The 15,449-nt window shown below is 50.0% G+C and overlaps 1 protein-coding gene across 4 annotated transcripts in view; it reads left to right on the top strand.

Annotated features, from left to right (window-relative positions):
* The window catches only part of EFR3B (EFR3 homolog B), a 97,729-nt gene that overhangs the window by 69,266 nt on the left and 13,014 nt on the right, over positions 1–15,449 (top strand). Inside the window, exons 6-16 of one of the 4 annotated variants that reach the window (XM_070799024.1) lie at positions 3,892–4,041; positions 5,495–5,629; positions 6,072–6,150; positions 6,909–7,014; positions 7,290–7,451; positions 8,617–8,728; positions 9,314–9,365; positions 11,629–11,801; positions 12,328–12,403; positions 12,871–13,032; positions 14,519–14,650. In XM_070799024.1, the coding sequence (XP_070655125.1) occupies positions 3,892–4,041; positions 5,495–5,629; positions 6,072–6,150; positions 6,909–7,014; positions 7,290–7,451; positions 8,617–8,728; positions 9,314–9,365; positions 11,629–11,801; positions 12,328–12,403; positions 12,871–13,032; positions 14,519–14,650 (1,339 nt within the window). Of the gene's footprint in view, positions 1–3,891; positions 4,042–5,494; positions 5,630–6,071; positions 6,151–6,878; positions 7,015–7,289; positions 7,452–8,616; positions 8,729–9,313; positions 9,366–11,628; positions 11,802–12,327; positions 12,404–12,870; positions 13,033–14,518; positions 14,651–15,449 lie in introns of all 4 variants that reach the window. The other 3 variants (XM_019970609.2, XM_019970608.2, XM_070799025.1) reach the window with 3 other exon arrangements.

Genomic DNA, 15,449 nt, shown 5'->3' with positions numbered 1-15,449 from the left:
AGCAGCAGCAGCAGAAGCATGTTATAATCAGAAAAAGGTTTGGTTAAAAAAAGGAACCTCAGGATGAAATAAACAGCCAGGAAAGAGGGCCCCCCTTGCAGAGCCATCCTGTCACCTGGGTCAGCACAGTGGATACTCAGTTCAGTGCAGTTCAGTCACTCAGTCGTGTCCAACTCTTAGCAATCCCATGGACTGCAGCACACCAGGCTTCCCTGTTCATCACCACCTCCCGGAGCTTGCTCAAACTCATGTCCATTGAGTCAGTGATGCCATCCAACCATCTATCCTCTGTCATCCCCTTCTCCTCCTGCCTTCAATCTTTTCCAGCATCAGGGTCTTTTCCAGTGAGTCAGTTCTTCGAATCAGGTGACCAAAGTATTGGAGTTTCAGCTTTAGCATCAGTCCTTCCAGTGAATATTTAGGACTGATATCCTTTAGGATTGACCAGTTTGATCTCCTTGCAGTCCAAGGGACTCTCAAGAGTTTTCTCCAACGCCACAGTTCAAAAGCATCAATTCTTTGGCTCTCAGCTTTCTTTATAGTCCAACTCTTCACATCCATACATGACTACTGGGAAAACCATAGCTTTGACTAGATGGACCTTTGTCAGCAAAGTAATATCTCTGCTTTTTAATATGTTGCCTAGGTTGGTCATAGCTTTTCTCCCAAGAAGCAAGCATCTTTTAATTTCATGGCTGCAGTCACCATCTGCAGTGAATTTGGAGCCAAAAAAAATAGTCCTTCACTGTTTCCATCGTTTCCTCATCTATTTGCCATGAAGTGATGGGACTGGATGCCATGATCTTAGTCTTCTGAATGTTGGGTTTTAAGCCAACTTTTTCACTCTCCTCTTTCACTTTCATCAAGAGGCTCTTTAGTTCTTTTTCACTTTTTGCCATAAGGGTGGTGTCATCTGCATGTCTGAGGTTATTGATATGTCTCCCAGCAGTCTTGATCCAGCTTGTGCTTCATGCAGCCCAGCATTTCGCATGATGTACTCTGAATATAAGTTAAATAAGAAGGGTGACAATATGCAGCCTTGATATACTCCTTTCTCAATTTGGAACCAGTCCATTGTTCCATGTCTGGTTCTAACTGTTGCTTCTTGACCTGCACACAGATTTCTCAGGAGGCAGGTAAGGTGGTCTGGTATTCCCATCTCTTGAAGAATTTTCCACAGTTTGTTGTGATCCAAACAGTCAAAGGCTTTGGCACAGTAAATAAAGCAGAAATAGATGTTTTTCTGGAACTCTCTTACTTTTTCCATGATCCAGCGGATGTTGGCAATTTGATCTCTGGTTCCTCTGCCTTTTCTAAATCCAGCTTGAACATCTGGAATTTCACAGTTCACGTACTGTTGAATCCTGGCTTGGAGAATTTTGAGCATTACTTTGATAGTGTGTGAGAGGAGTGCAATTGTGTGGTAGTTTGAACATTTTTTAGCATTGCCCTTCTTTGGCATTGGAATGAAAACTGACCTTTTCCAGTCCTGTGGCCACTGCTGAGTTTTATAAATTTGCTGGCATGTTGAGTGCAGCACTTTCACAGCATCATCTTTTAGGATTTGAAATAGCTCAACTGGAATTCCATCACCTCCACTAGCTTTGTTCATAGTGATGCTTCCTAAGGCCCACTTGACTTCACATTCCAGGATGTCTGGCTCTAGGTGCATGATCACACCATTGTGGTTATCTGGGTCATGAAGATCTTTTTTGTACAGTTCTTCTGTGTATTATTACCACCTCTTAATATTGCCCTGCTTCATTTTGTACTCCAAGGCCAAATTTGCCTGTGACTCCAGGTATCTCTTGATTTCCTACTTTTGCATTCCAGTTCAGTTCAGTTCAGTTGCTCAGTTGTGTTTGACTCTTTGTGACCCCATGAATCACAGCACGCCAGGCCTCCCTGTCCATCATCAAGTCCCAGAGTTCACTCAAACTCATGTCCATCGAGTTGGTGATGCCATCCAGCCATCTCATCCTCTGTCATCCCCTTCTCCTCCTGCCCCCAATCCCTCCCAGCATCAGAGTCTTTTCCAATGAGTCAATTCTTCGCATGAGGTGGCCAAAGTACTGGAGTTTCAGCTTCAGCATCATTCCTTCCAAAGAAATCCCAGGGCTGATCTCCTTCAGAATGGACTGGTTGGATCTCCTTGCAGTCCAAGGGACTCTCAAGAATCTTCTCCAACACCACAGTTTAAAAGCATCAATTCTTCTGTGCACTCAGCCTTCTTCACAGTCCAACTCTCACATCCATACATGACCACAGGAAAAACCATAGCCTTGACTAGACGAACTTTTGTTCATCTAGCAAAGTAATGTCTCTGCTTTTTAATATGCTATCTAGGTTGGTCATAACTTTCCTCCCAAGGAGTGTCTTTTAATTTCATGGCTGCAATCACCACCTGCAGTGATTTTGGAGCCCCAAAAAATAAAGTCTGACACTGTTTCCACTGTTTCCCCATCTATTTCCCATGACGTGATGGGACCGGATGCCATGATCTTCGTTTTCTGAATGTTGAACTTGAAGCCAACTTTTTCACTCTCCACTTTCACTTTCATCAAGAGGCTTTTTAGTTCTTCTTCACTTTCTGCCATAAGGGTGGTGTCATCTGCATATCTGAGGTGATTGATATTTCTCCCGGCAATCTTGATTCCAGCTTGTGTTTCTTCCAGTCCAGCGTTTCTCATGATGTACTCTGCATATAAGTTAAATAAACAGGGTGACAATATACAGCCTTGATGTACTCCTTTTCCTATTTGGAACCAGTCTGTTGTTCCATGTCCAGTTCTAACTGTTGCTTCCTGACCTGCATACAAATTTCTCAAGAGGCAGATCAGGTGGTCTGGTATTCCCATCTCTTTCAGTTTTTTGCATTCCAGTCCCCTATAATGAAAAGGATATCTTTTTATAACTTTTGCATTCCAGTCCCCTATAATGAAAAGGATATCTTTTTATAACTTTTGCATTCCAGTCCCCTATAATGAAAAGGATATCTTTTTTTGGTGTTAGTTCTAGTCTTGTAGGTCTTCATAGAACTGTTCAACTTCAGTTTCTTCAGCATTACTGGTCGGGGCATAAACTTGGATTACTGTGATATTGAGTGGTTTGCCTTGGAAACGAACAGAGATCATTCTGTTGTTTTTGAGATTGCATCCAAGTACTGAATTTCGGACTCTTATTGACTATGATGGCTACTCCATTGCTTCCCTTGTGGCTCAGCTGGTAAGGAATTCGCCTACAATGGAGACCTGGGTTTGATCCCTGGGTTGGGAAGATCCCCTGAAGAAGGGAAAGGCTACTCACTTCAGTATTCTGGCCTGGAGAATTCCATGGGGTCACAAAGAGTGGGACTTGACTGAGTGACTTTCACTTTCATCGGAGACTGGATCTGTGCAAAAGGGGTCCCCTGTATGCTGTTACTCATGTGTCCTCTGATTTCTCAGCCAGCTTAGTCCCAGCCAAGACCCCCTTGTGCCCGAGAGCCTGACAGCTCTGTGCCTCCTCCTCCAGATCCCTTCCCCCTGTAAGTTGCCCTCAGCCCTATTTTCTGCCTTGTCAGTTCTTGGCAGCCCTTTGGGCTCTTATATCTTAGTCTCAAGGTGGAGAAAACCCAGCTGGGTACTAAGAAGCCTGGAGAAAACTGGCACCCTAGAGATGAAACCTGGGTGGTACAGGGCAAGGGCAGTCTAGGAATCTCCAAGACAAGCTGGAAGACATGGCTTTCAGGCAGCCAGCCAGGAGGCCCAGTCACACAAAGAGTAGAAGGTGGGCTCCCCTCTGCCTTTATGGGCATCTGTAAACCCCTCGCTGTGCTCCCCTCCTTGTCACAGAAGCTGGACTTACCAAGGTTTGCAGATGTCATGGCCCCTGTTTCCCTTTTCTTTACAGAATCCGAATGTCGGGCATCAAAGGTCTACAAGGGGTGGTGAGGAAGACGGTGAATGACGAGCTGCAGGCCAATATCTGGGACCCACAGCACATGGACAAGATCGTGCCGTCGCTGCTTTTCAACCTGCAACACGTGGAGGAGGCAGAGAGGTGAGCAGGCAAGGGAGCGGCTTGCATGGCCACTCTGCAGCCCTCTCAGGGTGCTCGGCAACCATACACCTGGGGCCGGTTGGTAAAACCCAGCTCCAAGGCCAGGGATCTTGGCGTTTGTGGCCTGTTCCATAGCGCATCCAAAGCTGGTTCCTTGGGAACATTGGCTCTGGCCTTCTGCCAGCCCTCTGTACCCCTTAAGGTCTGCGTTCCTGAAGGAAAAGCAGGGATGGTGCTGGGCTCCCTGGGGTGAGTGTGTGCTAAACATAAAGAACCAAGAGTTGGGTTTCCTTGGTCTTTCAAGAAGCAGCAGAACAAGGAGGTTTTTAAATGCCAAAAGAACCCGATGGTGGGAGTTAGGGCAAGAGGAGAAGCAGGTGGCCGAGGATGAGATGGTTAGATAGCATCACTGACTCAATGGACGTGAGTTTGAGCAAACTCCGGGAGATAGTGAAGGACAGAGGAGCCTAGTGTGCTGCAGTTGATGGTGTTGCAAAGAGTCAGACTGGGCTTAGCAACTGAACAACACGATTCAATTTGCTGAGGAGGGCCCTTCTTCTCCCTCACTTCCTAATGGTGTTTCAGGTCCTTAAAAAATGCCCACCAGCCAGCAGCCACTTGACATGAACTCCAGATATTAGATTTTAATCTGGGAACCCCCAGACATGAATTCATCCTGCTCATGCCACTTGCTCTTCCCCTCTGTGAAATGGGATAGAGAGAAAGGTTCCTGGTGCTGTCCACCTCCGCTGTGCATGACAACCAAGTGAAGATGATCTGAGTTCCCCACTTTCTTTCCATTGATACTGCGTAAATAGAACTGGTTGGGAAATTTAGTATGCCCTCTGGTGGTGGTTCCTGGAATAGCATTATCTCTGACAAGCTCCTTGGTGGTCTCAGGATGAGGAATCCTGGGACTCCTGTCCAGATCTGAGCTCACTCCCTGTGACTCGGGTACCACGAGTCACACCCAAGCCAGCACCCGTTTTTCCCTCCTGAGCCTTTCTTTTTTTCCCTCCTGCTTTTTGCCCACGCTCCTCTCTCCCCTTTGCTTTTGCTTTGTCCAACTCTGCTTGCATCCCTCTCTTCTTATCTCATCTCTTGTCCCTTCCAAAGCCTTGGGGGAGTGGAGATACGTGTGGTCTGCACCTCCCCAGGTCCATGGTGCTCAAAGCACCTTCCTTCCCACAGAGACCCATCAGGCCTGTCCCTAGGGTGTCCAGAAAAAGAACTTTATCCGTCTTCCCACCATCTTCCTCCACTCTGGGCTTCCTTACCCCATTTAACTTCTGAGAGCCTAGCCATCTCCCTGTGACCTCGCACAGCCTACATCAAGTTCCTACTTGTCCTCCTGGGTCTGTTTGCATGAGGGAAGCACAGAAAGCCTGCACAAAGCTGACTCTCAGCCTGTGCATTCCATCCTTCTTCACCCACGGGCTGTGTGTTTCCGCAGCCGGTCCCCCTCCCCTCTCCAAGCACCAGAGAAGGAGAAAGAGAACCCGGCAGAGCTCGCCGAGAGGTGCCTCCGGGAACTGCTGGGCCGGGCTGCCTTTGGCAACATCAAAAACGCCATCAAGCCTGTTCTCATGTGAGTGTTCCCCTCCCTCGCCCCCCGGCCTCCAGCTTTGAACCGTTTCAGGTCCGGCACCTCCTTGCTAACTCGGGAGGAGGGGCCTGTCACAGTTGAGGGGCTGCGGCCAAGTTGGTCCCTTCTCTGTGCCCACGTTCTTCTGCACTGTGGCATCAAAAGCTACCACGTAGTGGCCAAGCACAGTTTTGGGGAGACGAGTTGGCAGGAGGAGTCCCAAGGCTAAAGGAAGGCGCTCGGCTTCATTCCTGAGTCCACAGCCACAGCCCCTGTTCTCAGCTTCTCGTGCTTCTCTCACCGGCACCTGAAAGCCCTTGCTACTTACCTGGAAGCTTCGAGAGGGACTGGGTCTCTCAGGACGGGTTATGTTCCCACCAAGCTTCTCCTCCTCCTTTGCATCACCTGCATTTCATAGTTACTCTCCACGTTTTCTCCCTCACAGCCATCTGGATAACCATTCTCTTTGGGAACCCAAGGTGTTCGCCATCCGTTGCTTTAAAATCATCATGTACTCAATTCAGGTATGATGGTTCTCCAGGTTCATCTTGTCCCCTTGGCCAAGGGTATCCCTGGGAGCAGGATGGTGCACACCTGGAGAAAACCAGCCCCTAGTCGTCTGAACTGGTGCTGCTTGACCTAGTCGTGGAGAAGGACTGGTTTAAAACATTTTATTTCTAATATGTCACAGACTTATACTTTATAAAACACAAAAAGAATTCCTGGAAAAAGTAAGTGAAAACCTCATGCTAAATACAAGCCCACAGACCGTAACTGGCTGCCATGGCTTTGTCAGATTGCTTACTCAACACTTACTCTCAATTTCTGTCCTTAGCTCAATGTAAATGGGCATCAGACAGATCTTGAATTGGTACCAGACCATGGGCCACACTTTGAGCAGCACTGGACTAAACCATGTGACTGCTTGTGGCACTTACTTTAAGATCTGGCACCTGGGGGAAATGAAAAGGAAGACAGTATTTTTAAACTGACTTTTGACCCACTTGAAGTGCAAGGGCCCAGGAAATACGTGGAAATCCAAGTCTTCATTGGGATTTGACTCAGCTCCTTCTTGGACCAAGAAGTGGGGAGAGATTCAGGAAGAGGAGCCAGGGTATCTGGGCGCCACCTCTAGTGCCCGCTAGCTTTGGGACCTCACTTTTTGTCCACACAACTTTGGGTCCTCCTGGAGGGCTCAGAGGCCACGTGGGGGGTTGCTGTTTGGGGACCAGCACGTCTTCCTCCCCCCCAGCCGCAGCACTCCCACCTGGTTATCCAGCAGCTCCTGAGCCACCTGGATGCCAACAGCCGCAGCGCGGCCACGGTGCGAGCGGGCATCGTGGAGGTCCTGTCAGAAGCTGCCGTCATCGCTGCCACCGGCTCTGTGGGTAAGGGGGGATCTTGAGCGGAATGGGGGCTGGAAACCCCCTCAAGGACGAAGAACTGCCCTTAGCGGTGAGCTGTCCCTCCTTCCAGAAAAGCGCAAGGGTAGAGAGGTGTCAGAGCGGTTATCCTCAGGAGGAGAAATCAGCCGGGGAAGGTGGCGGGGCACAGGAAGCCCCTGGCTGGAAGTGGGCCTGGGCTTGCCCGGTAAGCCTGGGCAGGGGACAGTGAGCCAGGAGTGCCAGCCCCAGATGTCAGGTCTCCCACCTGCTGCGCTCAGGGCCCACGGTGCTGGAGATGTTCAACACTCTGCTGAGGCAGCTGCGGCTCAGTATCGACTACGTTCTGACCGGGAGCTACGACGGGGCCATCAGCCTCGGCACCAAGATCATCAAGGAACACGAAGAGCGCATGTTCCAGGAGGCAGTCATCAAGACCATAGGTGGGCCCCGGGAGAGGTGGGGCCCGGGAGGGCCCCGGGAGAGGTGGGGCCCGGGAGGGCTCCCGGGCCAGACCTGCTGAAGGAGGGGCAGATGGGCGGTCCCCATTCCCCCAAGGATGTTAGTCCCTGGCGTTGTAGGTTTGTCATCCACTCAACGTCGCGTTACGGCTTCCCTGGTAGCTCAGCTGGTAAAGAATCCGCCTACAGTGCAGGAGACCTGGGTTCGATCCCTGGGTTGGGGAAGATCCCCTGGAGAAGGTCATGGCAGCCCATTCCAGTATTCTTGCCTGGAGAATCCCCATGGACAGAGGAGCCTGGAGGGCTGCTGTCCACGGGGTCGAAAAGAGTCGGACACAGCTGAGCGACTAAGCACGCATGCTCGAACTTCGTGTTAATGCACGGACACTGGAAGAAGTGGAGTTAGCCCACAGTGCACGCAGCTCACAGCGTCCCTGGGGCCAGGCCTGAGTTAGATCACAGAACAATGTCCCTGGGTTTCTCAGCCTGGAGTTCAGATCAGAGGCTAAGAGAGGCGAACTCTTCTTGCACCCCAGTCCCCATTAGGCCTGCCTGATCCTTCCACGTTTGAGCGATTGGAGGGGTTCAGTTCAGTTCAGTTCAGTTCCTCAGTCGTGTCCGACTCTTTGTGACCCCATGAACCACAGCACACCAGGCCTCGCTGTCCATCACCAACTCCTGGAGTTCACCCAAACTCGTGTCCATTGAGTCGGTGATACCATCCAACCATCTCATCTTCTGTTGTCCCCTTCTCCTCCTGCTCTCAATCTTCCCCAGCATCAGGGTCTTTTCAAATGAGTCAGCTCTTCGCATGAGGTGGCCAAAGTATTGGAGGGGAGGTGACAGAAAGAAAGACAAAAGGAAGGAAAGAGGACAGGGAGAAAGCTATGGGTATGCACATGGATACTCTGAAGTCCACACGTGATTGTAAGGGCTCAGAGTCTCCCTGTTCCAGTGCCACTGGAGCGTCCCCTCTAGGTCCCACACCTTCACCACAGCCACGGGAATAACAGGTCAAGGGATAGGAGCCTGGAAGAGTCAGCTGGCACTCCTCACAGTTGTCTGTTAGGCTGAAAGGCTGAGCAGGGACCCCCCGAGGCTGCCAGCCTTACCAGAGCCAACCCTCTCCTCTGTCATTTCCCCGCAGGCTCCTTTGCCAGCACATTGCCTACTTACCAGCGCTCCGAGGTGATCCTCTTCATCATGAGCAAGGTTCCGCTGCCTTCCCTGCACCACCCCATGGAGACGGGGAGGACTGGGTGAGTCTACCCTGCCTTCTTCTCCCTTCTTGGATTCCACCGACTCCCCTTCCCACGTTTCTGGGCTCTCTCCCTTCTCCACCTCAACTTTCCTAGTTCTGCCCTTACATATATTCTCTCATTCTGCTCTCAGATCCCTCCACAGCCTCTCGTGGGCCTTTGGATCCTAAGTAACTCCACTGACTGTCCCATCAGTAACAATCGCCCACCTTGAGGGGTGTGTGTGCGCTAAGTCGCTTCCGTCATGTGCTACTCTTTGTGACCCCATGGACTGTAGCCCACCAGGCTTCTCTGTCCATGGAGATTCTCCAGGCAAGAATACTGGAGTGGGTTGCCATGCTCTTCTCCAGGGGATCTTCCCAACCCAGGGATTGAACCTGCATCTCTTTATGTCTCCTGCGCTGACAGGCTGGTTCTTTACCACTAGCTGGTCAGCGTCCTTCCTCTGGAAGTCACTGTCCTGGGTAGCCCAACAAGTTTAGCCTCATGGAGAATCTAATCACAAGAAAGAACTGGGCACACAAGTGTGGGGTTTTCTGTATCTGTACCACCATCCTGGTGATCATCTGTATTTCTGATCTATAGGGAGAACAGGAACCGACTGACCCAGATTATGCTGCTGAAATCCCTCCTTCAGGTAAGCCTCTCTTGTCCCTGTTCCTGCTCTGCCTCTGCAGGAGGCAGCTCCTTCCAAGGGACCAAGATAAGGCTACTACTTTCTGTTGTGCAGGTTGCACACTGCACAAACATGCCCAGCCAAAGGGGTGAGTGGGGGACTGAATCTAACCTGTGTACCACTCACTAGGCAGGCTGGGAACCCACAAGATGGGGTTATCCAGAGCAGGCAGGACACCTGTTTCTAACTTTCACAAAGGTACCTTCTCAGCTACTGATGGTCTTGTCACTCAAGCCTTATCTCTGTATTGAGATGGAATCTACTGGTCCCTGCCCTTTCTCCTTCCAAGTAACTCACCAGGTCCCCTCCACCTGTTTCTCCCTTGGCATTTATGCCCACCTCAGTCTCCCAGTCACCATCTTTCCCTTTATCAGTTTTTTGAAAATAATAACTATAATTATTTTAGGTAATTTAATTTTAAAATTATTTTTAAAAAATTTTTTGGCCATGCAATGTGGCTTGCAAGATTTTAGTTCCCTCACCAGGGATTGAACCCGGGACCCAAAAGTGAAAGTGCCAAGTGCTAACTAACCACTGGACCGCCAGGGAATCTCCACCCCCACCCTCCACTTAGCAATATTTTTGCATTTGTCTTCTTTCCATCTTTGCAGCCATCACTGGAGCCTAGATTTATTGTTCTCAAATGCCATTCCCGTGACCAACTTGTTTAATATAGAGAGTCCCTAGAGACTTTGAACCATCAGTTTGAGTGAGGTCCTAGAATGTGTATTTGTTAACAAGTGCCTCAGGTATTTTTGTGAACAGCCCTGGCCTAAATTCTGGACATTTCACAACTAGATTACTCTCTTGGTTTCTCCCTCCCTCCTTGCTGCTGCTGCTGCTGCTGCTAAGTCACTTCAGTCGTGTCCGACTCTGTGCGACCCCATAGACAGCAGCCCACCAGGCTTCCCCATCCCTGAGATTCTCCAGGCAAGAACACTGGAGTGGGTTGCCATTTCCTTCTCCAAAGCATGAAAGTGAAAAATGAAAGTGAAGTCACTCAGTCGTGTCCGACTCCTAGTGACCCCATGGACTGCAGCCTACCAGGCTCCTCCACCCATGGCATTTGCCAGGCAAGAGTACTGGAGCGGGTTGCCATTGCCTTCTCCCCCTCCCTCCTTACCTATCTTAAATTCAACCAAGAAGAATTTTCTAGAAATGTTGTTCCTCATGGATTGCTCCTTGTTAAAGAGTCGATCTCAGTTTCCAATTGATGTACATCCAGATGTCAAACTTCTCAGATTGAAATTGGAAGGCCCTCCGTACCTATTCCCTCCCTAGAACCTCCATGTCACCCCTCAACCTGTCTCTGTGCTAACCATGCTAGCCGGCACAGCCCCCTTGCTCCTGATCCCCTCGCTTCCATGCCCCCTTCCCAGCCCACACCTTTCATGTCACCCCTTATTATAAAGGCTTTTCCTACTGACACCCACATCTGGCTGCCTCCTTGGTCTATGTATTCCTGCCATTTCTTTGCTGAGTTTACCCTCGTTAATTTGTACCCAGCATCTTACCAAGGTGATGGTTGGGGACACACCTTAAATACATCCCCCTTCAGTGAACACTGATGCCACCAGGCTTTACCAGAGCCTCAAGGGCCTGCTGAATCATCAAAGGCATTGTTTTGCAATATGGACTTAACAATAAATCTGTTTGGCTGCTTTTTGACAACATCAGGGATGAGATATCTCAGTGTGCCAACAGGCTTTAATCCAAAGACCACCATCATGGCCTAGCTAGAAGAGGTGTAAACAAACTCTATGTGTGTTCTCTGACTGTGACTATGTCTGTGGGTTCTAATTCGTCAGCCCAGCTGTAAGTTCTTCCACTATCTCTCCTTTTCTTTGTGGCTGTCCATGCTCCTGATGAAGTGTGTTTATGGTGAACGTTCACCGTGTGTGCCTTAATGGGTTGGAACTTTAGGTTCAGATACTCTCTGGCTTCTTGCTCCCCTCCAGTGCTCATCCTCTGGCTTGCTTTTAGCAGCTTAATGTCCCTGGATACTGTCCCCATCTGCTCAGCTACACTGATCTGAGCAGGTCGCCTCAGTAGATGTTGAAGGTGCCTACGGTGCCTACGGTGAAGGACAGGGGGGAGCTGGACTGGGAGATGTTTAGAGAAGATGGATGCTCGGGACGCAGCTCCTGCTGTCTGCTCCTCCATCTCCTCACTGCTGCCAGCAGGACCAGTGTTCCTAGGCGTGCGATCCCAGGCTCCCTTGCAGGTATCCACTGGCTTCCAGAGCAACAACATGATGTCAGCTTTGCCCAGCAACTTCCTTGACCGCCTTCTCTCTACCGCCCTCATGGAGGACGCAGAGATCCGTCTCTTCGTTCTAGAGATTCTCATCAGTTTCATTGATCGTCATGGCAACCGTCACAAGTTCTCTACCATCAGGTGAACTTAGGGTCTCCCCACCCCCGCAATTTGATATGTGATGGGGGAGAAGGCTCCCATTAGGGTCTCACCCTCAGGTGGGAGGACAATGCAGACCTTCAGTGGGGACCCCTCACCAGGGAGTTGACCATGGACATGGACCCAGGGTTCTTTCGAGGGAAGGAGACTGAAAGGGGGCTTATGTCTAAGGGAGCAAGGGAGGGAGTGGAGATTTGGGAGATAAAGAGCAGGTACTCACAGGAGCTCTTTGGTAGGAAGGGAAGAAGAGGATGCAGGGTTATCAGTAGAGTGGGGGCTGAAAGGGAGGAAAGAAAGTGATGAAGAAGGTAATCTGGATCAGTATTTAAGAAAAAATGAGACAGGAGCTTGAGAACTTGAGAGAAAGTGGCGATCAGGCTAAGAACCAGGGTGGGAGGACACAGGGAGACATTGATACAACTAAGGACGGGGGCAGGGCCCAGTGATACCACGCGAGCCCTGCTGGCCTCACACCAGGGCTCAGGTGACCCCTCACTTCCCCTCGCAGCACCCTCAGTGACATCTCTGTCCTGAAGCTGAAAGTGGACAAGTGCTCCCGGCAGGACACCATCTTCATGAAGAAGGTTAGCAAGCGTGACCTCAAGACACAGTGAAACCTGGGTGGGTCAGGCCCTGTGGACCCCAGCCTTCCAGCCCCCAAGTCACCACTGGCCATGCCTAAAAAGCCCACTTCCTCCTCTCTGACTATGATTAGTCAGGATGACCAGCCGACCCCTCTAGGGGATCAAGCCCCCAGGTCATACTCATCCCAAGCCAGAGGAGGACCATCGCTTGACCGTCTTCCCCTGTGTTTGGGCAGCAGCTTTTGTTGTTAGTTTCACTGGCCCCACCTTCCCTAAGCACATATTCCTGCCTGTACTCCATTCCGCTGGGGTCTGCTTTAAAGGTATCCTGTCCCTGAGGGCAGAGAGAGGGGTACAGGAGGAAGGAGGTGGAGCTACATCACCCACTTCAGACTGCTCTTCCATGCCCCGGCCCCTCCTGTGGCCATCCACCATGGCCTTGCTCCCACCCTCACCCACTTCTCCAGCACTCCCAGCAGCTCTACAGACACATCTACCTGAGCTGTAAGGAGGAAACGAACATACATAAGCACTACGAGGCGCTCTACGGCCTGCTGGCACTCATCAGCATCGAGCTGGCCAACGAGGAGGTGGTGGTGGACCTCATCCGCCTGGTGCTGGCCGTCCAGGTGGGGCCTGGTGTGGGCAGGACACAGAGGTTAGGGTCGGGGGGGGACCTGTCTGGGCCAAGCTCTAATGAGAGTGCCGAGTGGCCGCTGTTTTAACTACTGTGTTTTGGAGCCCAGGTATGTTGCGCCCTTAGTTGGTCATTCCTCTGAAGAACATAAACCATGGTCCTGCCAGGGTAACCACCAAAGAATGCTGAATTCATGGCTTTGACCCATCCTCAGACTAAAGGAGATCCAGGGAACAGGATCTTTCAAAAACATCACTCACCCCTAGTATTTCAGGTCTCTTGCAAGGTCTGAATGAGACTTCATGGATTACCACGAGAGCCTGGTGCTGTGCTTAGTCGCTCAGTCCAACTCTCGTGACGCTATGGACTGTAGCCCGCCAGACTCCTCTGTCCATGGAGATTCTCTAGGCAAGAATACTGGAGTGGGTTGCCATGCTCTCCTCCAGGCGATCTTCCCAACCCAGGTTTCAAACCCAGGTCTCCCTCATTGTAGGCAGATTCTTTACCATCTTAGTCACCAGGGAAGCCCAAGAATACTGGAGTGGGTAGCCTATCCCTTTTCCAGAGGATCTTCCCAACCCAGGAATTGAACTGGGGTCTCCTGCATTGCCAGTGGATTCTTTACCAGCTGAGCTACCAGGGAAGCAGTGATCCCCAAACAAACTTGTTTGTCTAAATGTCACCTGGTTCCCAAAATTGGCTGTGCTTTCAGAATTGCCTTAAACACTTATTAAAAATATATAATCCCCGTACTGTACCCAAGCTCGGGGACCTAGAGATTCAACAAGCCCCCGTCATGACTCTCAGGCAGCCATTGTGGCACCAGATAGGGTTTAGACTTCCAAGGTCTGCCCAGGTAAAAGTACACTCCCCAGGATGCTAAGAACGGGAGCAGATTCTTAAGACCTCAAAGGCCAGGGTCTGCAGGGTCCTGAGCTAAGTGGGCATCATATTCTGAATGGTGGTGAACCTGGGAATTCTGTCAGGGAGACTCCTTAGCTACCTGCTTGATGTGCTAAATCCTGCAAGACCAACCCAGATGCTATGATAGTCTTCATTCTAGAATGTGAGATTCCTCTGTGTCCCAGCCCTTAGTAATTTTCATAGCTTTGTCAATTTAACGTGTGAATCCAGCATAGCAAACCAATCCAGTCCTCCAAGAATTATCAGAGGTCTGTAGTGAAGGAAACAGCATCCTTGAAGTGGAGATTCACGAGGGTTTGGACAGTCAAGATTGCTACAGCTGGAACTGCGAAGTCGGGCATTGAGGTTATCGCCTCTCCACTCGAGTATTTATGGGCATCCAGCTCATGGATTGTTCTAGGGACCGTTTGCTTCAGTGACTTCTGTCCTCCAGAAGGTTAAGGGACAAATGCAGGGAGAGACTTCATCTAGAGTGGTGGGTCATCTCTAAGGGAGGTTGGGAGAGGTTGGTGGAGAGTGGGCACCCATATGGGTTGTTCCCTGTCTTGTCCCAGGATGTGGCCCAGGTCAATGAAGAGAACCTGCCTGTTTACAACCGCTGTGCCCTCTACGCACTGGGCGCCGCCTACCTGAACCTTATCAGCCAACTCACGACAGTGCCTGCCTTCTGCCAGCACATCCATGAGGTTGGTGTCCTTATGACCCCAAGAGCTCAGGAAGCCCTTGACTTGGGGTTTCCCCAGAAAACCTTTTGCTGAATTGTGTGAGCTCTGTGCTTAGTCCAGGCATGAGAACTAATGATGAGAAATTCCCAGCAGAGCATCTCCTGCTGCAGGACATGACATAGCAGGGTGGGATCAGACATAGTCAGTGTCCTGTACCTCTTCGCAGCCTGCTACCTGCGCCCCCTGTACTTCCTGCCCCTCTATGCCCCCCTCACTCCCAGAAGCACACATGTACACACCTCTCGGGTCATCTGGGACTGAAACTACTTTTAAGAAACGTTTTTGTTGTGAAAGTTTTCAAATATCAAAAAAGCAGTGTGAGTAGCCAGTGTACATCCACACAGCTATCACACAGATTAAACACTTATGAAGGTTTTTCCACATTTGCTTCATCTGTCTCTTTTTCTTTTCCTTTGCTGAAATATGCTTAAACAGAACTTGGTTATCACATCATTTCACCTCTAAATATATCAGTATTCATATCTAAAAAAATATGGACACCTTCTTGCTCAATTGCTATGCTATTTACATAATGAAAGTATTAATTAAATGACTGATTATGCCTTGGTATTATCTTATAGCCAGTCTACAATCCAGTGTGCTCAGTTATTGCAAAAAGACATTTAAAAACATACTGAACTGTGTATAGGTAGAATGATATCATATGTAGGATTAACTTTAAAATACACCAGCAGAACAAAAGTAAACCAGAAAGCCTAGGTCTCGGCTAACCTGACCGGCTGGGGGGCAAGGAGGAAGG

The sequence above is a fragment of the Bos indicus genome, chromosome 11 (genome assembly GCF_029378745.1).
Source record: "Bos indicus isolate NIAB-ARS_2022 breed Sahiwal x Tharparkar chromosome 11, NIAB-ARS_B.indTharparkar_mat_pri_1.0, whole genome shotgun sequence".
In the NCBI taxonomy this organism is placed as follows: domain Eukaryota; kingdom Metazoa; phylum Chordata; class Mammalia; order Artiodactyla; family Bovidae; genus Bos; species Bos indicus.
Note: the sequence above shows the minus strand (reverse complement) of the source record. Positions and strands in the feature narration are given on the sequence as shown.